At 45.3% G+C, this 24,779-nt stretch overlaps 1 protein-coding gene and 1 long non-coding RNA gene across 4 annotated transcripts in view; one reads left to right on the top strand and one right to left on the bottom strand.

The window, feature by feature from the left end:
• The first annotated feature begins 3,296 nt into the window (after nt 1–3,296).
• WTAP (WT1 associated protein) overlaps nt 3,297–24,779 on the top strand; it is a 60,719-nt gene continuing 39,236 nt past the window's right edge. Inside the window, exon 1 of one of the 3 annotated variants that reach the window (XM_056567233.1) lies at nt 3,297–3,439. In XM_056567233.1, coding sequence (XP_056423208.1) covers nt 3,410–3,439 — 30 coding nt within the window. In that variant the 5' untranslated portion in view covers nt 3,297–3,409. Of the gene's footprint in view, nt 3,440–3,508; nt 3,894–24,779 lie in introns of those variants that run through there. The other 2 variants (XM_056567235.1, XM_056567234.1) reach the window with 2 other exon arrangements.
• LOC130362556 (uncharacterized) overlaps nt 23,825–24,779 on the bottom strand; it is a 68,638-nt gene continuing 67,683 nt past the window's right edge. The window contains exon 3 of the long non-coding RNA XR_008891458.1: nt 23,825–24,038. This is a non-coding gene — a long non-coding RNA (uncharacterized LOC130362556). The remainder of the gene's footprint in view (nt 24,039–24,779) is intronic.

Genomic DNA, 24,779 nt, shown 5'->3' with positions numbered 1-24,779 from the left:
TTTTGGAAACTACTCCCCTCAAGGAACGTAACAAGGGGTACAGTGAGTCTTAACACACCACAGGTGTTTGAAGTCTTTTCTTTAAAGTTGGATGTGTAAATTTTTATTATTTTTTTTCACTAAAATGCTAGTTTTCCCCCAAATTTTACATTTTTACAAGGGGTAATAGGAGAAAATTACCCCCAAAATTTGTAACCCCATCTCTTCTGAGTATGGAAATACCCCATGTGTGGACGTCAAGTGCTCTGCTGGCACACTACAATGCTCAGAAGAAAAGGAGTCACATTTGTCTTTTGGAAAGAAAATTTAGCTGAAATGGTTTTTGCGGGGGCATGTCGTTTTTAGGAAGCCCCTATGGTGCCAGAACAGAATTTTTTTATTACCATAGTGTCACACCTCCTAGAGACAGAAAGATACACCCACGGTCTGTGTCCCCCAATGGAGCCGATAGAGAAATTGCTGCTGAACTTTGAAGCCCTCTGATGTCTTCCAAAGTAAAAACATGTCAACTTTATGATGCAAAAGTAGACATATTGTATACCGTATATACTCGAGTATAAGCCGACCCGAGTATAAGCCGAGACCCCTAATTTCAACCCAAAATCCCAGGAAAAGTTATTGACTCGAGTATAAGCCTAGGGTGGGAAATACCTCATCCCCCCCTGTCATCATCCAGACCCCCGTCATTAACATCCTCATCATCCCCTTATCATCCCACACATCCCCCCTTCATCATCCCCTTGTCATCATCCCACACATCCCCCCTTCATCATCCCCTTGTCATCATCCCACACATCCCCTTATCCCACACATCCCCCCTTCATCATCCCCTTGTCATCATCCCACACATCCCCCCTTCATCATCCCCTTGTCATCATCCCACACATCCCCTTATCATCCCACACATCCCCCCTTCATCATCCCCTTGTAATCATCCCACACCCCCCCCCTTCATCATCCCCACCCCCCTTCATCATCCCCACACCCCCCCCCCTTCATCATCCTCTTCTCATCATTCGCCCTCAGTGGTCTTCAACCTGCGGACCTCCAGAGGTTTCAAAACTACAACTCCCAGCAAGCCCGGGCAGCCATCGGCTGTCCGGGCTTGCTGGGAGTTGTAGTTTTGAAACCTCCGGAGGTCCGCAGGTTGAAGACCACTGCGGCCTTCAACATGCGGACCTCCAGAGGTTTCAAAACTACAACTCCCAGCAAGCCCGGGCAGCCATCGGCTGTCCGGGCTTGCTGGGAGTTGTAGTTTTGAAACCTCCGGAGGTCCGCAGGTTGAAGACCACTGCGGCCTTCAACATGCGGACCTCCAGAGGTTTCAAAACTACAACTCCCAGCAAGCCCGGGCAGCCATCGGCTGTCCGGGCTTGCTGGGAGTTGTAGTTTTGAAACCTCCGGAGGTCCGCAGGTTGAAGACCACTGCGGCCTTCAACATCATCCAGCCCCCTCTCACCCCCTTTAGTTCTGAGTACTCACCTCCGCTCGGCGCTGGTCCGGTCCTGCAGGGCTGTCCGGTAAGGAGGTGGTCCGGTGAGGAGGTGGTCCGGGCTGCTATCTTCACCGGGGGCGCCTCTTCTCCGCGCTTCCGGCCCGGAATAGAGCCGTTGCCTTGACAGCGACGTATCTGCGTCGTTGTCAAGGCAACGTGACTATTCTGAGGCCGGGCCCGAAGCGCTTAGAAGAGGCCTCCCCGGTGAAGATAGCAGCCCGGACCACCTCCTCACCGGACCACCTCCTTACCGGACAGCCCTGCAGGACCGGACCAGCGCCGAGCGGAGGTGAGTACTCAGAACTAAAGGGGGTGAGAGGGGGCTGGATGATGTTGAAGGCCGCAGTGGTCTTCAACCTGCGGACCTCCGGAGGTTTCAAAACTACAACTCCCAGCAAGCCCGGACAGCCGATGGCTGCCCGGGCTTGCTGGGAGTTGTAGTTTTGAAACCTCTGGAGGTCCGCAGGTTGAAGACCACTGCGGGTGGGGGAGTTCACTCGAGTATAAGCCGAGGGGGGTGTTTTCAGCACGAAAAATCGTGCTGAAAAACTCGGCCTATACTCGAGTATATACGGTATATGTGTATCAATATAAAATTTATTTGGAATATTCATTTTCCTTATAAGCAGAGAGCTTCAAAGTTAAAAAAAATAAAATTCAAAATTTCCAATTTTTTCATCATATTTTGGAATTTTTCACCAAGAAATGATGTAAGTATGGACAAAATGTTACCACTAACATAAAGTAGAATATGTCACAAAAAAACTCTCGGAATCAGAATGAAAGGTTAAAAGCATCCCAGAGTTATTAATGCTTAAAGGGGTACTCCGCACTCCTCGACATCTTATCCCCTATCCAAAGGATAGGGGATAAGATGTCAGATTGCCGGGGTCCCGCTGCTGGGGACCCCCGGGATCTCGGCTGCAGCACCCACCTGTACAGCTTCCACTTCACACCGGCATTGCTTGTGGTTTTGGATCCCGACAACAATGGTGGAAGAGCGTGACATCACGACTCCGCCCTGTGACATCACACCCCGCCCCCTCAATGCAAGTCTATGGGAGGTATGTCACGCCCCCTCCCATAGACTTGCATAGAGGGGGTGGGGCGTGACATCACACGGGGCAGAGTCATGATGTCACGCTCTTCCACCATTGTGGTCGGGATCCGAAGCCACAAGCAATGCCGGTGTGAGGTGGAAGCCGTACAGGTGGGTGCTGCAGCCGAGATACAGGGGGTCCCCAGCAGCGGGACATCGGCAATCTGACATCTTATCCCCTATCCTTTGGATAGGGGATAAGATGTCGAGGGGTGTGGAGTACCCCTTTAAAGTGACAGTGGTCAGATGTGCAAAAAATGGCTGGGCCCTACAGTGAAAATTGGCTGGGTCCTTAAGGGGTTAAGCATGGGTCCCAGTCTCATAAACAGTACAAAGCCCTATACTTGTTGGGTATCAGTCTGTGGCCTTGGCAAATTTTTCTTCAGAAATGTATGGTGAACTTATCAGCTGGTAGGGATCGGTGCACACCCTGCTTATGCTTCACATTTATGTAGTATACTATAAAGGATAAAGACCTTTACATTCATGGATTCTGCTGTATGCCATACAGCCAAATATGATTCAATTGACTAAAAAAAAAACTAAAAAAAAAAAATGTATACTTCTTTTTGCTGTATATACAACAGAGCGAAATGTAACCACAAAACACAGTGCACCCAGTCGGAAGCTTTCCGGAGTTGCTGATCTATAGGTATTCTGTGGTATCCCCTTATCTTCTGGGCATCTTCATTATGGTCTGGGGGTCTAGATATTTTAGCAGGGGCTAGGACGCTTTTCCCGCTCCATCTCCTCACGCCACAAGAACCAGTGTAGTCGGTAACAATATAACTGAGGGGACTCTCGTCCTGTATTGTATGGAATGTTATGACGGGAAAGTCAGCACGGTGAGTGACCTTGGCGGACACCGCCCGCTTGCTCGCCACTTTCGCCAATAAACTTCACACAGCGACAATTCTCCCCACACGACAGTAGAATAACGTCGCGGATACTTTCAACCGAGAACTTTAGCCCTTGGTTAACGTTCCGGTCGGAACGACGATAAGGGCCGGGGGGTGTGTCCGTGTGTAACATGGAGGCTGGCAGGACGATCATTTCCTCCTCCGCCGCCATTTTGTGTCGGATGCGCTGCAGAGAAACAGGAGCGCGGAGAGAAAAAGGGGAAACAGTCGAGAGCGGGAAACGGAGCGTGTGAGGGCCCAGACCGGACCGCGGCCATATACCGCCAGAAACCCGGCGCACTCGGGAGAACGAACCGCACAGCACAGCGTACAGCTTTTCGTTCCGAAGCGGGCGGGGAAGGCAGCAGGGGAAACTCGGGCTGCGCAGCTCCCGCTGTAGGTAAGAGACACAGACCCGTCACTAGTTGCCCCTAATCCCGCGCACATGTGAGGGGAGGCCGCGCTGTGTGAGGGGCCGCTCCGCCGCCCGGCCAGGAGCGTGTTGTTTGTCTGGTCTATGGGTTAAAGATGGCGGAGCGGAAGGTTCCGCGGCCTTCAACGTCCTGACCTCAGGCTGGAGATAGTGAGCATGGCGCCTGCTGAGTGAGGAGATGTGTGGGCTGTGGTGAGGGGCTGAGGCGGGAATCCCTGTACCGGGGAGGGGGGTCTCCTCCTATACGCAGTATACCATCATTTTGTGAAGACGTATTTATAGCTCTACAGCAGCGATCTGCTTGTTACTTCCTATCATAGGCTGCGAAGTGCAGTAGATTGTAAACCTAGTGTCTTATTTCCAGTATATTAAATATAGGGACACCCTATAGACTGCAATTACATGACGGGATAATGCTAAGAAGTCTGGAGAAGATATCCCTTTATAACTGTGTCCCAACCAGGGTGCCTCCAGCTGTTGCAAAACTACAACTTCCAGCATACCCGGACAGCCAGAGGCTGTCCGGGTATGCTGGGAGTTGTAGTTTTGCAACAGCTGGAGACACCCTGGTTGAGAAACACTGCCTTATGAGGTTTACACATGTCATCCATCTCTTGTCACAGGCCTATGGAGCTCACTGCTGGGATATACCCGCCTATAGATTGACATTTTTTATTTTTTTTAAATCAACTGATGGCAGAAAGTTAAAGGGGTAGTCCAGTGGTGAAAAACTTATCCCCTATCCTAAGGGGCCGCTGGGGCCCCCTGCGATCTCTCTGTACGGGGGCCCCGGCTCTCCGCCGAGATAGCGGGTGTCGACCCCCGCACGAAGCGGTGGTCGACACTCCCCCTCAATACATCTCTATGGCAGAGCCGGAGATTGCCGAAGGCAGCGCTTCGGCTCTGCCATAGAGTTGTATTGAGGGGGCGTGTCAGCCGCCGCTTCGTGCGGAGGTCGACACTCCCCCTTCCCGCGGGCTGTTGGGGCTCCGTACAGGAGATCGCAGGGGGCCCCAGCGGTCGGACCCCCCGCGATCTGCAACTTATCCCCTATCCTTAGGATAGGGGATAAGTTGCTCACCACTGAATCACCACTGGACTACTCCTTTAAACAGATTTGTGAATGACTTCTATTAACCCCTTTAGGACCAGGGTTTTTTTTCCAGTTTTTGCACTTTCGTATTTTCCTTCTTACCTTTAAAAAAAATCATAATTCTTTCAATTTTGCACCTAAAATTCCATATGATGGCTTATTTTTTGCGCCACCAATTCTACTTTGTAATGACATCAGTCATTTTACCTAAAAATCTATGGTGAAATGGAGAAAAAAAAAATCATTGTGAGACATAATTGGAAAAAAAAAAACGCCATTTTGTAACTTTTGGGGGCTTCTGTTTCTATGCAGTAAATTTTTCGGTAAAAATGACACCTTCTCTTCTGTAGGTCCATATGATTAAAATGATACCCTATTTTTATAGGTTTGATTTTGTCGCACTTCTGAAAAAAAATCATAACTACATACAGGAAAATTTATATGTTTAAAATTGTCATCTCCTGATCCCCTATAACTTTTTTATTTTTCTTGCGTATGGGGCAGTATGAGGGCTCATTTTTTGCATCCTGATCTGAAGTTTTTAGCGGTACCATTTTTGTATTGATAGGACTTATTGATCGCATTTTTGCGCATAAGCCACTGTTTGGTTTAATTAACGATATATTTTTATAATTCGGACATTTCTGCATGTGGTGATACCACATTTGTTTGTTTTTATTTACACTTCTTTTTATGGGAAAAGGGGGGTGATTCTTACTTTTATTAGAGAAGGGGTTAAATGATCTTCACTTTTTTTCCCCCACTTTTTTTGCAGTGTTATAGCTCCCATAGGAGACTATAACACTGCACACACTGATCTATTACATTGATCACTGGTTTCTCATAGGAAACCAGTGATCAATGATTCTGCCGCTTGACTGCTCATGCCTGGATCTCGGGCACTGAGCAGTCATTCGGCGATCGGACACCAGGAGGCAAGGTAGGAGACCCTCCTAGTGTCCCAAAGCTGTTCCGGATGCCGGGATTTCGCAGTGAACATCCCGAACAGTCCCCTGAGCTAACCGCAACTTTGAATGCCGCGTCTAAAGGGTTAATAGCACGTGGCACCACGATGAGTGCTGCATGCTATTAGCCACGGGTCCCGGCCGGGCCTGACCTGCTATGATGCCATGGCCCCGCGTTATAGAAAGGGAAAGGACTCCGGATGTACCGATATGTCCTTGGTCCTTAAAGGAGTAGTCCAGTGGTGATTCAGTGGTGAGCAACTTATCCCCTATCCTAAGGATAGGGGATAAGTTGCAGATCGCGGGGGGTCCGACCCCTGGGGCCCCCCGCGATCTCCTGTACGGAGCCCCGACAGCCCGCTGGAAGGGGGCGTGTCGACCTCCGCACGAGGCGGCGGCCGACACGCCCCCTCAATACAACTCTATGGCAGAGCCGAAGCGCTGCCTTCGGCAATCTCCGGCTCTGCCATAGAGATGTATTGAGGGGGCGTGTCGGCCGCCGCCTCGTGCGGGGGTCGACACCCGCTATCTCGGCGGAGAGCCGGGGCCCCGTACAGAGAGATCGCAGGGGGCCCCAGCGGTCGGACCCCCCGCGATCTCAAACTTATCCCCTATCCTTAGGATAGGGGATAAGTTTTTCACCACTGGACTACCCCTTTAACAGGTTAAAAAAATCTCAATCCTTCCAGTACCTTTTAACGACTGTATACTAAAGAGGAAATGCTTTTCTTTTTGGATTTCTTTTCTCTTCTGTCATGACCACAGTGCTCTCTGCTGTCCATTTTAGGAACTGTCCAGAGCAGCATATGTTTTCTATGGGGATTTTCTCTTGCTCTAGACAGTTCCTAAAATGGACAGCAGAGGTCAGCAGAGAGCACTGTGGTCGTGACCTAAGAGAAATCCAAAAAGAAAAACATTTCCTCTGTAGTATACAGCCCCTAAAGTACTGGAAGGATTGAGATTTTTTAACCGAAGTAATTTACAAATCTGTTTTAACTTTTTGGCATCAGTTGATCAAAAAAATAATAATAATTTTCCACGGGAGTACCCCTTTAAAGTTGCAAAATTTCCCTTCTGTTGTAGTCAAATATAAAGAGTTTTCAGAGGGCTTCAGCCCCCACCTCCGCCACCCCTGATCACCATCTAATACTAGGGCTCCATATACTGTTAATGGGAGCAGCCAACCACATTGATTTCTATGGCCGAATTGAGTCGCCTATCAGGACCAATGTGCCATTTTAAGTGGACTCAAAAAGCGCTTTTGAAATAGGTCCAGAACAGTTACTTAGCAACTCAGTTCGGCCATAGAAATCAATGGGGTCCACTGCTCTCATTTATGGCAGGATTTTAAAGGTTACAACTAACGGGAGCACTCATGTAGTATAAACCTACCCTAACATGTTCATTTTCCCTGCATTCTTTTTTTGGTCTTACCCAGTGAGTGATGTCCACATTTTCGTTAAGGGTTGTGGTTTATAGATTTTGGTTAGGCTTTGACTGAGAAATTTCAGAGCGTATTTCTAGCTACATATTCTGTTGCAGCAGAATCCCATTGCTGTCAGTGTGTTGTCTCTAGGTATAAAGGTGAGGTGTATGGGGCAGATGTTGTAGCCCAGGGGCAGATGTTAATCCCTAAATGTTCGTAACAGCAGGGCGTGGTTTTCCCGGTAACCACCCAAACGGTAGCACCGCTATCCCAAGGTTAGGCAGGGCAATAATAGTCCAAGACCAGGTTAGGGTTAACTGTAGCTTTACTGGGGTAGACAGATGGAAATAGTCTTTACAGCTAGGCCAGGAACCCAGAGAAGTGGCCAGTAACACAGAAGGACCTCGCAGCTTGCTGGTACTTGTAGGGACTTTGACAGACTCTAGTTCAGCCACGCTGACTATAGTAGACTTGACTATAGGTCCAAAAATGTATTAATCATAGTAAAAATGCATTCCCAATGGGGTGGTTAAAAGCGTAGCAGAAACGCAGACGCGTTTCGAACCATATGGTTCTTAGACGTGCCATGACTAAGAACCATATGGCTCGAAACGCAGTGGCATTTCTGCTATGCTTTTAGCCACCCCATTTGGAATTCATTTTTACTATGATACATTTTTGGATTTTTAACCTCTTAAAGGGGTTGTCCGCTGCCCTGCCTTTCTGAACTCCGCTTGCAGCGTCTGGAAGTTAATTACTCCGAACGCTGTGTGCGAGTTTCCGTGTTCGAGGCCGCCCTCTTGTGACGTCACACCCGCCCCCTGAACGAAAGTCTATGGAAAGGGGGCGTGACAATGGTTGCATACTGAGGGGGCGGAGACCTGCAGTGAGGCCACGCCTCCTTCCTTTGGGAGGACTTCAGACTAGTGAGCTAAATTAAAAGTGTAATAAAAAAAATAAATAAAGGTGCTAGACACAAATTAGATGTACATGGTCAGGATTAGGTACTGAGTGATATATATTGAAGAAATTTTTTTTTCGTTGGATCTGATGGGTACTCTTTAATGTGTTGCTCAGCATTATAAATTACGCTCCATTGTTCCTTAGTCATAGTTACATAGTTAGTATGGTTGAAAAAAGACATACGTCCATCAAGTTCAACCAGGGAATTGAAGGGAAGGGGATAAGGGAAAGGGATGTAGTTTTATAATTCTGCATAAGCATTAATTTTATGTTGTTCCAGGAATGACCCTGTTTTAAAACCATTAATTGTTCCTGCTGTGACCAGTTCCTGAGGTAGACCGTTCCATAAATTCACAGTCCTCACGGTAAAGAAGGCGTGTCGCCCCTTTAGACTAAACCTTTTCTTCTCCAAACGGAGGGAGTGCCCCCTCGTCCTTTGGGGGGGTTTAACCTGGAACAGTTTTTCTCCCAATTTTTTGTATGGGCCATTAATATACTTATATACGTTTATCATATCCCCCTTAAACGTCTCTTCTCAAGACTAAACAATTGTAACTCCTTTAATCGCTCCCTAAGATGTTCCATGCCCCATATTAGTTTAGTCGCGCGTCTCTGCACCCTTTCCAGCTCCACAGTGTCCCTTTTATGTACAGGCGACCAAAACTGAACAGCATATTCCAGGTGAGGCCGTACCAATGCTTTATAAAGGGGGAGTATTATGTCCCTGTCCCTTGAGTCCATGCCTCTTTTGATACATGACAATATCCTGCCGGCTTTGGAAGCAGCAGCCTGACATTGCATGCTATTCTGTAGTCTGTGATCTACAAGTACACCCAGATCCTTCTCTACCAGTGACTCTGCCAGTGTAATCCCCCCTAAGACATACGATGCATGCAGGTTATTAGTACCCAGATGCATAACTTTACATTTATCCACATTGAACCTCATTTGCCAAGTGGATGCCCAGACACTTAGGTTACAAGATGACTTGAATAGACTATCAGGGGTGTGGAAATTAAAAAAAAACTACTTGTCCAAGGGACTAAAGCGGAACACAATCTACTTGTCCCTCAAGAAAATCCACTTGTCCTGGCAGATAAAATAATTTCCACCAAAATAGTCTGATCCCCCCCCCACTAGACCACCAGGGATGGATATAAGATCCCTTTAGACACTGCTGACAGCAGTGATCTAATGGGTTAATAGGTGATCGCAGCATGACAGGATATTAGAGGCGGGAGAGCTGTAGATCCTCTTACACCCGAGGGAAGCCCAGATAAGTCTAGATGTAACTTTTTGATCACCTTATAAAAAATTTCTCATATGAAGTGACCAAAAATGAGCAATTCTGGACTATTATTTACATTTACACCGTTCACCGTACGGTTTAATTAACATCATATTTTAATAGTCTGGACATTTCCACATGCAGCAATACCACTTATGTTTATTTTTGTACATTATTTTTATTTAAAGAAAATTGGAAACTTTTATTAGGAAAGGGGCTTATTCACATATATACGCACTTTTTAAAATATTTTAATCACTTTTTTTCAGTCTCAATAGGGACTTATGTGTTACTGGGGGGGGGGGGTCTGCTTCTCCAGTTTATGTGCTGCATTTTGTGTCAGAAAATGCTGGAAGTTGCATTTTGTTACTAGATAACTACAACTCCCAGCATGCCCTGATACAGTCTATGGTTGTGTGGGTGTTGCAGCATGTTGCACTGTATAGTAGTACAGTTAAGGTTATTGTGTAACATGCTGGGAGTTGTAGTTTTGGTTTGTGTCAGCTGCAGAGCCATAGGATGTGTAAAGGAATACTGGGAATTACAGTTAGTAACTACAACACCCAGCATGCCCTGATGCAGCCTATAGCTCTGCAGCTGACCCGAACCAAAACTCCCAGCATGTTGCACTTTATAGTTCTACAGTTTAGGTTATGGTCCAACATGCTGGGAGTTGTAGTTTTGGTTCGGGCGTGTTTGTGTGCATCCGTGGGGCTCTTGGATGGCGGGTGAGTATGAAGGGGGCAGGATTCTGGGGGTGCAATTTAGTGCGGGTGCCACTAAAAATAAATAAAATTAGATGGCACAACTGCCCTAATGCCCGTCTGCTCCTATACAAAACATTCATGCATACACATATCCTACATGCACCAGCCACTGCCCCCATATACATACACACACACACTCCCGCCACTGCCCCCCCACATCATACATTACATACACACATACACTCACACCATACATATGCACACATCATACATACACCCATCGCTGCCCACCCACATCATACATCACATACATACACATCACACTTAGACATTATACACACATCATACATTACATACACATCACACATAGACATCATACACATACACTCACACCATACATATCCACCAGTGTTTCCCAACCAGGGTGCCTCCAGCTGTTGCAAAACTACAACTCCCAGCATGCCCAGGGCATGCTGGGAGTTGTAGTTTTGCAACAGCTGGAGGCACCCTGGTTGGGAAACACTGATATACACCATACATATGCACACATCATACATACACCTGCCGCTGCCCCCCCCCCATCATACATTACATACACACATACACTCACACCATACATATACAACCACCCTTCCTGCCGCCTGTATTCTTGGTCTCCTCACCTGAGCTGCCATGAGTGGACATCAGAGCTGTAGTCCCGGCCGGTGTGAGGTGAGATTTCCGTCCTCTCTCCCCTCCCCCTTGCTCTGTGTTTTCCCCGTGCAAACAAGCAACCTCCCCGTGGTGGATTAGGTCCTGTGGAGACAGGGGAGGGATAGAGCTGTGTGCGGGGGATGGAGCTGTGCAAGGAGCTGTCAACATCCTTTCTCTCACCCTGCTGTGTCTTCTGCACTGCGTCCATCCTCCGGGAGGGGAGATAAGGGGGCTCTGCAGTCAGCTGGAGGCCGCTGCCCCCTCCATATACTCAGAGCTGGTGTGAGGTGTAGACTTCCATGATCGGCTCCTGCGCCTCACACCGGCATTAAAGGAAAATAAGGGAGAAGTCTGTCTGTCCCTGCTAGCCTGATACAGGGCTAAATCTATAAACAATTCACCTTCCCGGCCCCCAAAACTACTTGTCCTGGGCGTCGGGCTATAGAATTTCCACATCCCTGCCTATACAAATCCTCTATAGACTGTACCGTGCTACAAAGCTTGGTATCATCTGCAAAGATAGAAACAGAGCTGCTAATACCATCCTCTATATAATTGATAAATAAATTAAACAGCGGGCCCAGTACTGAACCTTGGGGTACACCACTAATCACCGGGGACCAATCGGAGTACAAATCATTGACCACCACTCTCTGGGTACGATCCATGAGCCAGTGTTCAATCCAGTTACAAACTAAAGTTTCCAAGCCCCAAGACCTTAACTTACCTGTCAGACGTCTATGAGGGACAGTATCAAACGCTTTGGCAAAATCCAGAAACACTATATCCACAGCCATTCCTCTGTCAAGGCTTCTACTCACCTCTTCATAAAAGCAAATTAGATTGGTTTGACAACTTCTATCCTTATAAACCAATAAATTGAGGCCAAAAACAAACAAGGTATAGACCACTGTTCGGTGCCCAAAAAATACTAGAGAACCTATAGAGATGCACCAAACTGACACAGTATTATGAATAAATATAAATCTTTACTATAATCAGATAAGATAAAACATGATAAAAAAATCAGCAGCAGTTAGAAAGAAAACGACTCCGAACACAGATATTAGATAATGTCCAATAGGCACATGGAATGGCACATAAGTATAGGCATACAATACTCAATGAAAAGTGGACTTAAAAGCAAGCCACAATATATATATATATATATATATATATATATATATATATATATATATACACACACACACCTAGAGATGCCTCAGTAAACCCAGTACACTAATGTAAACAAAAAGGACATATAAAGAAGTATAGCTAGTATAGTGTCATTTGCCCAGTGCTATCGGCAGTATGAATACAGGGAGACAAGGATGTTGACCATACATATCTGAGGGGAAACAAACCACCTCGGTAAAAGTTGGAGCATCGGTTGTCCCTGAAACCGGTTGAAAACAAGATGGCGCAGACCATTACATGCCACGCTTACAGCGCGCACAGCTGTACCAGGTATTTAATTCATATAGAACTTGTTTGATTGGTCGATATCATGTATATAAACTTCCGTTTACCCTCCATATGACACTCCCTGAGGAAGCGAGTGAGCGAAACGACGTAGGGGTAGGCTCCTGACCTTCGTAAGTATAGCTGTGTGTCAGTTGGCTAGGTGCATGGACAGTCTTATATGTTTAAAAAAAAAAAAAAAAAATTTTCAGGGACAACCGATGCTCCAACTTTTACCGAGGTGGTTTGTTTCCCCTCAGATATGTATGGTCAACATCCTTGTCTCCCTGTATTCATACTGCCGATAGCACTGGGCAAATGACACTATACTAGCTATACTTCTTTATATGTCCTTTTTGTTTACATTAGTGTACTGGGTTTACTGAGGCATCTCTAGGTGTGTATATGTGTATATATATATATATATATATATATTGTGGCTTGCTTTTAAGTCCACTTTTCATTGAGTATTGTATGCCTATACTTATGTGCCATTCCATGTGCCTATTGGACATTATCTAATATCTGTGTTCGGAGTCGTTTTCTTTCTAACTGCTGCTGATTTTTTATCATGTTTTATCTTATCTGATTATAATAAAGATTTATATTTATTCATAATACTGTGTCAACTTCTATCCTTAGTAAACCCATGCTGGTTATCACTTATAATACAATTATCCCATATGTATTCATGTATGTAGTCCCGTATAAGTCCTTCAAACAATTTACCCACAATGCACATTAAACTTACCGGTCTATAATTGCCTGGCGAAGACCTAGACCCTTCTTGAAGATTGGTACCACATTCGCCTTGCGCCAGTCCCTTGGCACAATACCAGACACCAGAGAATCTCTAAATATCATGAGCAGGGGTACAGATATTACTGAACTTGCCTCTCTAAGAACTCTTGGGTGCAATCCATCCGGTCCTGGAGATTTGCTTACATTTATATCACTTAACTTACCTTGTACCATTTCTACATTAAGCCAATTCAGTACATTACATGATGTGTTACCAGCACTGACCTGGCCAATGTCAGCTCCTCCTTCTTCCATAGTATATACAGAACTAAAGTCATGTCATAGTTAGTGATTAATTCCTTTTTTTTAGATAATTATATTAAAGACCTCCACACTATATGCTATTGCAGTTTTTACAAAGCGGTCAATCCGGATTATACCACTTCCAATCTGCAGCAGATCCGGTGTGTGTATGCAGCCTAGGGCTGGGCGGTATACCGATTCATACCAAAATTTTTGTGCTGCACGATATGAATTTTAGCCCATACCGCAATACCGACTTGGCCCCTCCCCCTCTGGAATGAATGAATTATCAGCCCAGCGTTGTGCTGTCTCCCCCCGTCCCCCCCGCCTCCAGATTAATTATAATTATCAGCCCAGCGCTGTCCCCATCGGGGTAAATACTCACATGTCACCCGCAAGCGCTGCCCTCCTCTTCCTCCTGTTTGTGGTTGCCGCCGGCGCTGACACTCTATACCGGTGGTCTTCAACCTGCTGACCTCCAGATGTTGCAAAACTACAACTCTCAGCATGCCCGGACAGCCAACGGCTGCAAAAAATTAACAAAATAAACTTTAACTCTCCTCCCGTTGATCCGGTACCGGCCTCACCTGCTTCTTGGAGACGAGAACGTCGGACAGCCATCAGCCTTTCACAGGCCACAGCAATGTTTTGCCTCGGCCGGTGATGGGCTGAGCCCACTGTCATGTAAGAAGCCGGCCAGAGCTCCTTACATGACAGTGGGCTCAGCCGATCACCGACCGAGGCGGAACATCGCTGTGGAGCGTAAGGCCGACGTAGGAACATGTGTGCGTTTATTTTGTTTACCTTTTGCAGCCCGGGCATAGGGATACCGCACAGTATAGTGTCAGCGGCGGCGGCCCACAACAAACAGGACGAGGAGGGCAGCACTTGTGGGCGACGTGTGAGTATTTACCCACGGGGCTGATAATTAATTGGGGGGGGGGAAATGCCGTTATATACCGTGGAAGTACCAAAAGTTAACAAATATACTGTTATGCCGTTATATACCGTGGAAGCACCAGCCTTAATGCAACCTAAAGGGAATATTCAGGATTTAGAAATAGAGAACTAAGACTACATTCATACCACTATTTTGCCATACGGTTTTAAATCAGTTTTTGTTTTGGGAAAACTCATCCCTTCAAAAACTGACAAAACAAAAAAAAAATCGGGTGCTCAATAAGGTTTCCATTAATTACAATTGGAGATGAGCAAGCTTCCAGTAATTCAATTCGTCACAAACTTCTCGGCTCAGCGTTTGCTGACTTTATCCTGCATAAATGAATTCAGCTTTCAGGTGCTCCGGTGGGCTGGAGACTCTCTTTCCTAGGACTATATCCACCTTTTCCAGCCCACCGGAGCACCTGAAAGCTGAACTAATTTATGCAGGATAAAGTCAGCAATTGCCGAGCCGAAAAGTTTATGACAAAATCGAATTACTGGAAATTCGCTCATCTCTATTTACAATGTTTTAAAAACTGTATACAGTTTTTAGGAAAGACACAACCCTTTGTAAACAGAAAAACCGGACACAAAACCGTGGTTGACTGCAGTTTTGTGCACGGCAAAAAAAACGCACAAAACCATGCAAGTATAAAAACGTATACAACTGTATACATCTAGTTGTGTACGTTTTTGTATGGGAGGTCAATGTATACAGTTTGCTATATGGTTGTATACGGCTTTAAAATACAAAACCGTATACAGGAACCATATAGTAACCATATTGCGTCTTGAATGCACCCTAATTTCTTCAGAAACAGCATCACACCTGTCCTCAGGTTGTGTGTGGTATTGCAACTCTGTTCCTTTAACCCCTTAAGGACCGTTTTTTTTTTTCTGTTTTTGCATTTTCGTTTTTTGCTCCTTGCCTTTAAAAAATCATAACTTTCAATTTTGCACCTAAAAATCCATATGATGGCTTATTTTTTGCGCCACCAATTCTACTTTGTAATGACATCAGTCATTTTGGCCAAAAATCTACGGTGAAACGGAAAAAAATCATTGTGCGACAAAATTGAAAAAAAATGCAGTTTTGTAACTTTTGGGGGCTTCCGTTTCTACACAGTACATTTTTCAGTAAAAATGACACATCCTCTTTATCCTGTAGGTCCATACGATTAAAATGATACCCTACTTATATAGGTTTGATTTTGTCGTACTTCTGGAAAAAATCATAACTACATGCAGGAAAATTAATACGTTTAAAATTGTCATCTTCTGACCCCTATAACTTTTTTATTTTTCCGTGTATGGGGCGGTATGAGGGCTAATTTTTTGCGCCGTGATCCGAAGTTTTTAACGGAACCATTTTTGCATTGATAGGACTTATTGATCGCTTTTTATTCATTTTTAAATTATATAAAGTTACCAAAAATGGACTATTTTGGACTTTGGAATTTTTTTGCGCACACGCCATTGACCGAGCGGTTTAATTAATGATCTATTTTTATAATTCGGACATTTCCGCACGCGGTGATACCATATATGTTTTTTTATTTTTATTTACATTTTTTTTTTATTGGAAAAGGGGGGCGATTCAAACTTTAAATAGGGGAGGAGTTAAATGATCTTTATTCACTTTTTTTTTGCAGTGTTATAGCTCCCATAGGGACCTATAACACTGCACACACTGATCTTTATCATTGATCACTGGTTTCTCATAGGAAACCAGTGATCGACGATTCTGCCGCATGACTGCTCATGCCTGGATCTCAGGCACTGAGCAGTCATTCGGCGATCTGACAGCGAGGAGGCAGGTAGGGGCCCTCCTGCTGTCCTGTAAGCTGTTCGGGATGCCGCGATTAGCCGCGGCTATCCCGAACAGCCCGACTGAGCTAGCCGGCAACTTTCACTTTTAGCCGTGCAGCTCAGCTCTGAGCGCGCGGCTAAAGGGTTAATAGCGCGCGGCGCAGCGATCAGCGCTGCGCGCTATTAGAGGCGGGTCCCGGCTTCACTATGACGCCGGGCCCGCCGTGATATGATGCGGGGTTACTGTGTAACTCCGCGTTATCAGGAGAGCAGGACCAATGACGTACCGGTACGTCCTTGGTCCTTAAGGGGTTAAGTGTATAGAGCAAAGTTTTAATATCACACACAACCTGAAGACAGGTGTGGTGCTGGTTTTGTCTTCCTTCAGAGACCCTTTAAACTACAAGGCATTCCGTGTTTTTTTTTTTTTTGTGTAGGGGACCCTGGTTAAAAAGGTGTGTACTTTGTTCCAAATTGTGCAGCCATTCCTGAGAAATGGTTGTAGTTAATAATCAAATAATTTTTTGTGTGCTATTGAATTTTGGTCCTTTAGTAATGTTCTTGCTATCCTCTCCAACCATATACTCCCGCTTTCTTCATTAATATTCATATTCTCTTCATTTTCATATCAGCCGCAAAGAGAGTCTAAGCACCTGACTTCCGGGTGTAGTCACATGTCTATAGACCAGGCATAGGCAACTTTCGCCACTGCTGATGCTTTGGCTACATCTGCCATGATGCTTTGTCAGAATTTTGGCTGTAAGAAATTCATGGCAGATGTAGTCCAAAACATCTGCAGTGCCAAAAGTTGCCTTTGCCTGCCATATACTATCACTTCCCCGCTGACCTGAAGTGAAGAGGATATGAATATTGATGAAGGGTTAAGAAATATATGGCTGGAGTGGACAAGAAGAACATTGCTGAAGGACCAAGGAGGCACAAGGAATCATTTGCATATTAGCAACATTAACAATATCCAGGGATTGGCTGCACATATTTTGCGTAACTCCTGGACACACAGAGTAGCCCTCAGGGCTATGCCATTTGTACAACTCCCATTAAAGTTAAGAAAATTGTATAACTTCCCTACTTTGGCTGCTTTTGGCTTTCCCAACTGCCACTGCAAACAGGCAGGAGCTGTCCGAAGAACCGGTTCACACTGCGAAATCTACAGACGGAAAATTTCCTCCTGGAGATTCCGAGTGCGTCCAGTGCCGATTGAATCAGTCGGTGCTAGGACTGCGTGGACATTGCAGTCCCCAATAGACTGCAATGTGTTCTGCGAGTATATCTGCCTGAAGAAAGAGCACCACCACTCTTCAGGCGGATATTTTAAAGCGGATTTTCCGTTGACAAATTCCACTTCCAAAATTCCGAAGTGTGAATTTGAACGGAAAACCCATTCACTAGGCTTGTGCATTTTAGCAAGCAGAATTTCTGTCTGCAGAACCGCTATCCATATGAGATGGCCGAGTCTCTAAGCGGCGATCTATCCTTCAGCTCTTCAGTACTGAAAGTATACTTAACATTGCTAAACACTGGTGGATACCAGACATTGCTACATTGTTACCATGCAATAATTGTTACATTATTGCCAACTAGGGATTGACTGATTATCGGTTTGGCTGATATTATCGTCCGATATTAAAAATGTTGGACGTTATCGGGATCGGCAATTACCTTGACGATAATCCGATAATGCCGCACCTCGGTGATAGGACTCAGGAGGACCCCAGGACAGGCAGGGGGAGAGAAGCGGGTGGCGATCACTGGCACCCTAAAAGCTCCCCCTTTAAATCAATGATCTGCAGCGGCATCGCCGGGGGGGGGGGGGGGATAAATAGCCGATAACTTATTCTGGAATATCGGTATAAGTTATGTGCCCTAACCTCCACAGAGTATCGTTATCGGCCCTAAAAAATCTATCGGTCGATTCCTTCTGCCAACGGATACCACTCATTCTACAAACAGCGCATTGAACAGTACAATTCTGCACTTTACATATTCGTTTCTATTCAAAAGACACGTGCACCACTATTTAATTTTATTATTACAGGCTGGAATATCCAGACATGTGGCTTTTACATTGACTGTATTTTATTATATATTTATATTTTAATATTATAATGTATTCTATGCCATCTATGTAATTTTTTAATTTATTAAATTGTATTTTGTGTCTCCGCTGACCCACAAGGGCCCTGTGTGTCACGGAGCACATTACATATTTTAAACAATTAATAAATGTCTACCCAGTATTCAAGATCCTGAGCCTCAATTTTCCTTTTTATCAGATTTGTAAATTACTTCTATTAAAAAATCTTAATCCTTCCAGTACTTGGGGATTTTCTCTTACTCTGTACAGTTCTTAAAATGGACAGAGGTGTCAGCAGACAGCTGTGTTCCAAAAAGAAAACTATTTCCTCTGTAGTATTCAGCAGCTAATAAGTACTGGAAGGATTAAGATTTTTTTAATAGAAGTAATTTACAAATCTGTTTAACCCCTTAAGGACCCAGCCAATTTTCAGTGTAGGACCCGTCCATTTTTTGCACATCTGACTACTGTCACTTCAAGCATTAAAGGGGTTCTCCACTGCTTTAACCTTCTTTGGCCAGTTAGTTAGTACTGTGGCTATATGTCATAAAATCTTTTTCCTGTTGCTAACGCTACTATGTGTTTTTTATTTTATTTTATTTTTTACCTTTAAAGGGTAGCTCCCACCATCCTATTTTTTTTTTTTTTTTGCTAGCCCGTTCTCCCCCGACCCCCCCCCCCCCCCCCCCCCCCCCCCCGCTACGGCACTAGCCCGTTCCCTCATTACACTTGCAGTTACTACAGAGTCCGGCGGCGATGTGCGGGAGGAGTGGCCTCCCAGCCAGTGGCCGGGGAGCCATTGCGCTCGCTCCCGTCTGTCTGATTGACAGGCAGGGAGCTGGTGCAGCCTAACTGAAAAAGGACTGATTGCCACTCCAAAATCAGTCCTTTTTCAGTAGCCGGTTTTTAAATGTAAATTAAACCTTTTTAATGAAAAAAAAAATAATAAAAGTATATTAGAGAGATGTTGTAGTACATAAGTACTACAACATATCAAAAAATAAAGTTGGTGACAGTGCCCATTTAACAGACCCGGAAGCTGGTTAATTCCTTAGTTTGCTGGCTTGTCTCGACCCCTTTTTTTTTTCCCCCGCCGCCATCTTGCCATCGATACGTCACCCTGCAGGGTGTTGTATGGGAGGTCGGCCTGCCCCTCGCTCCGTTCGTGCCCACCTCCCGCGCTAATGAATATTCTGCCGAATGCTGATTGGGCTGCTTGCGGCGAATCGGCGCATGTGCCATTGTGATGTCAGCCTCGGGCCTGACGCGCTGGGGGATTGTTAACACTAACCTTGCCAGAGGGGAGTCCCTGAGCGCTGGACAGCTCCCGAAGGTTTGCTAAGGGCTCTCTGGCAGATGTTCGCGCCGCATGTGATCTTAATTTTTCATATCTGTTTTACTGCAGGTGTTTTAGGGATTGGACTATTTAAGGGGAACATGTGCTGCAATAAACCTCTCTTCTCTGGGCATGGTGTCAGTGTGTCTGCTGCATTTTCCCCTTGTCTATAGTGTTTTGGCAAGTCCAGTTATTCCTGGTATTTTGGGTAAGTTTGTGGTGTTTTTTTGGCAGATTTTGGAATATCCTATTTAAATAGTCCAATCCAATGCTGGAGGCACACTGGTTGTAAAACCTTCAGTTAGGTTCTGTTACCTAACTCACTATTTCCAACCTGTGTGCCTCCAGCTGTTGCAAAACTACAACTCCCAGCATGTACTGATCACCGAAGGGTATGCTGGGAGATGTAGTTATGCAACAGCTGGAGGTACGCAGCTACAACTCCCAGCATGACGAGACAGCTGTTCGTGCATGCTGGGATTTGCAGTTTTGCAACATCTGTAGAGCTACAGTTTGGAGACCACTTCACAGTGATCTCCAAACTGTGGCCCTCCAGATGTTGCAAAACTACAAAACCCAGCATGCCCAGACAGCAAAAAGCTGTGTGGGCATGCTGGGAGTTGTAGTTTTGAAAGATCTGGAGGCCACAGTTTGGAGATCACTGTATAGTTGCTAGGCAACTCACCGGCTTCCGTAGGATCCAGGGAGCCGCATCGCCGTCTCCTGCTGCCACCGATCTCCACCGTTGATCGTCTCCTCCGCTGCCGCCAATGGTTAAGTGGACCTCCGGCGCCGGTCCCTGACGGTTTACCCGTTCTGCCCTGCCTATTGTGGGTGAGCAGAACGGGGAAACAGAAAGTTAACCCGCCACCGATCTGCTATTGGTCGTCGCTTCTATACGACCAATATGAGGGGGGGGCACCCTTGCCACCTCACTCCTATCTCTTCAGGGGTATCGTGGGTGTCTTGGGCAACCCCGATCCCTCTTATCTTCTGGGTCACCATAGACCCGTATAACCCGGAATTGCGCAAGTCGCCGGTGAATTCACAAGGGGGCACGACGGCCTTCATGCCCCCTTCCCTGAGGGGGCGGGTGTGATGTCACGAGGGGCGGCTCTGAAGACTGAAGCCCGCACACAGTGTTCGGAACAATCAACTTCTGGATGCTGGGGAGAGGAGCTCCGGAAGCAGGGCAGCGGAGTACCCCTTTAATGTCACTGTGGAAGTACTTGAAGTCCATTCATGGTAACTGCACTAACACTGTTAAAAAAAATATAAATTGAAAAATCTTGTATGCCGATGGCTGCAAACCATCAGCAGTTACTTGGGCAACCCAGAATATTAAAACTGAGACACACACAGCCCCCCTGACGTGTTTCACTCCATAGCATGTTCTTGGAAAAGTAAATGTAGAGGTGTCAGTACCTTTTTAATTCAGTAATACAGCTGGCATACATCTCTCAAAGGACTGCATCTTCTTAGATAAACAAGGTTTTCCCATGGTAGAGCATTATAGCATATTGCACACAAGAAATGTACCAATTTTTATTTTGTTTCCCCCTGGATTCCTTACCTAGATAGGGGCTGTAACAGAATAAAACAAAAAAAATTGTCTTGCTCTTATAGATAAATTTAAAGGGGCGATTTTAGTACATACCTGCCAGGCTATCAGGGTATTTCCTATTGAAGTTTGGGCTCTTAAACTACACATCCCATTAGGGATGTCCCAATACCATTTTTTTTTTTTTGACCGAGTACGAGTACCGATACTTAAATTCTAGTACTCGCCGATACCAAGTACGAGTACTTATATTTTAAAGGGAATCTGACAGCATGGTGACACGGTTTCTGGCGCGGTTTACTGTGCTGATATGTAGGTTCCTTGTTGTGTTGAATGGAAGGAACCTACAAGATTTCTCTCTTCTCCAATGGGCGGAACAGGGAATTTGCACTGGTGGTGAGACTGATGTTCACATGGTGAGCAGCGGCAGAAACAGGGTCACCTGCACTATCTACATATAAATTCAAGTAGTTAATATCCCCTTGCAGACATTAGCAGCAGCCCCCCGGCAGTCATTAGTAGCAGCCCCCCTGCAGACTGCAGGCCCACCCCCTTGTAGACATAAGTAGCAGCCCCCCTGTAGACCACAGCCCCCTTTAGATAGAGGGCCCCAATTTAAACAGCAGCAGCCCCCCCCCCCCCCCCCATTTAGACATTAGTAGCAGCCCCCTCCTTGTAGGCAGCTCACCTGTGGCTGTCCTCTGTCGGTTGCTGCCGCTCCACCACCCTGTTCTCCGGTCCGTATCATGTCGTCCTATGGAGGAGCATGTTACATATACGTCACTCTGCTTCACCCGTAGCGTTACGCTGGGCGCAGGGGAGGAGGCGGAGTGACGTGGTGTCACATGCTCCTCCATAGGACGACATGATACGGACGGGAGAACAGGGCAGCAGGTATCGGGGACATTAAACGAGTCCCCGATACCATGCAAATGGCTAGTATCTGCCCAGATACCAGTATCGGTATCGGGACATGCCTACATCCCATAGTTCCATGCTTGTAAGTGTGAAGTTAAATTCCTCCCTCCCACACATCAGCCACCCCACCCATTGCAGCCCAAAATATCAGTGTTTTCTAATCATGGTACCTACAGCTGTTGAAAAATTATCGCTCCACCCATTAAAGGGTACCTCTCATCAAAAAAACTTTTGATATATTATAGATTAATGTATGCAGAATAACTTTACAATTGCATGTTATTAAAAAATATGCTTCTTTCTATTTAATTTTCCACTTTGAAGAAATGACCACTAGGGGTCTCCCTACCAGTCCTGGCAGCAAGCATTTCAGACTCATGCTGGAGTCCTAAACACTACGAGCTGCCAGTCTGCTTTGTTCACAAAGGAGAACGCTCAGAGCTGCCAGCCTGCTTTGTTCACAGCCTGTTTGGCTGTGAACAAAGCAGGCTGGCAGCTCTGAGTGTTTAGGACTCCAGCATGAGTCAGAAATGCTTGCTGACAGGACTGATCAGGAAAAATACAATAGAAAGAAGCATATTTTTCATTAACATGCTATTGAAAAGTTATTCAACATTCATTAATCTAAAATATATCAAAAGTTTATTTGATGAGAGGTACCCTTTAAAGCAGGACAGGCTCCCTTTACACAACTCACTAGTGATGTCAGGTCTCGATGCACTGCAACCTGGGAAATCCTGAGACCGGAGTAATTTTGTATGCTGTTAAAAATTTATATTAGTGTAAAAATCACATAAGAATTGTGAGACCAATATATTATGAACGACAATAACTTCACAGCCCATGTAGTATAGTCAAATAAAAAAAAATCCTGGAACACCCCTTTAAAGGCCTTGGACACATTTTAACATGTTTGTTTTTTTCTCTTCTAAAGCGCTACACTCCAACTCTGTCCTGTTCCTGTATAATGTAACTACATGTCACTGCCTGCACTCCTCCATTGGCCCTGTGTACTGCTATTGAGGAGCATAGTGACAGGTGTCATCATATGCTCCTCCATAGGCTGCCATGTGTGGACAAATAAGCTGTCCGGCAGCATACAGGGACTGGGGACTGAGCTGGAATGGAGATGCGTGATTAGATAGAAGGGGGCAGCAAAGACACCCCTTGATATTATTTATAATATTATAATTATGGGCACGTTCATTATACCTGTGTAACATCACTGGATTATTACTGCTAAGTTACTGGGAAGCTGAACACACTGGAATCTGAGCCGATGCCTAGGATTTCTACTGTGAGGATCTAAATACCTTTTCGTGTACCTTGCATGATCATAGACTTCAATTAATTACAATCCGATTCTGATTAACTTGTACTACGGAATGTACCGCATGTAAAAGAAAAGTTTGTGGGCATTTATTGGGTCTTCTATTTTAGAAGAAATGCTGCAGCCTCCCCTAATAGACTCGGGCTTCAAACACAAAAATTTGCCCTTTTCTTCATGGGCTGTTTTATTCCATTTATGTGCAGGCAGGTCCCATAGGTAGGACCTACGTCTATCATATCCTCTTAGGCTATAAATGTTTATCGCCTAGGCCTTTTAAGATTTTTGCCATAGAACTAGAGCGGCATTCCGAGTTCTCTTCCATCTAGTGCACTGCATCTACAACCATGTATTTTTATTCCTCACAGTTGCAACCTCATTGTTGGAATTGTGCTGCTTGTTTACTCAACGGTGTGGGTGGTTTCTTTCTCCATAGATCTGTCGGCACTGGCATTGATGTTGTGGCAGATGTTGCTAGCCTTTGCTGCAATTGCAAATGTGTATTATACCAAATCAATACTGTCATTAGTTTTGAAATCTTTAATGCTCAAACTGGTGAAGTAATTTGCTATAGAATATGGACATTATCTTATGGGGCTGCTCTCTCCTTGCCATTTTGCTGGTGGCTGAAGGGTGTTCCATTTGGAGCATGTCAACTTGCTCCTTTCTCAAACGCCCTCATCACTTGTCACAGGACCTGCATTGGAGTATGCCATATGCCCAGTATAGGGTGCAAGGCCACAGGGAGTCTGTTCATTTTGTGACCATAGTGAAACGTATGTGCCCATACACAATTTATGGGGTTATCCGCTGGCAGGTGGGTTAGAACTATGTCCAGCATATTATATAAAAAAAAAAAATAAACCTGTGCTCTTCTCCAACACTCCCCAGGCTAAATATTCTTTCTTTCTGAGCTGCAGCGTTACACCGCCTGGGCCAGGATGCACCCGAGCCGAATGTTTCATACTGCTGCTCAATGAATTGCTGGCCTGCAGCTACATATATTTGCTGTTGGGATAGATCAGACTAGGGACCAGGGTCTGATGAAAAAATGAGATTCCTAGTGACCTTTTGTTCAAATTTTTATTGTATTTATTTTTCAAGTTTTTCACATTTTAAATAAAATATATATATATATATATATATATATATATATATATATATATATATATATATATATAAAAAATTTGGTGTAATTCTTTCCCCTTCCTAGAGATATCCTGAA

Source organism: Hyla sarda, chromosome 3 (assembly GCF_029499605.1).
Source record: "Hyla sarda isolate aHylSar1 chromosome 3, aHylSar1.hap1, whole genome shotgun sequence".
NCBI lineage: Eukaryota > Metazoa > Chordata > Amphibia > Anura > Hylidae > Hyla > Hyla sarda.
Note: the sequence above shows the minus strand (reverse complement) of the source record. Positions and strands in the feature narration are given on the sequence as shown.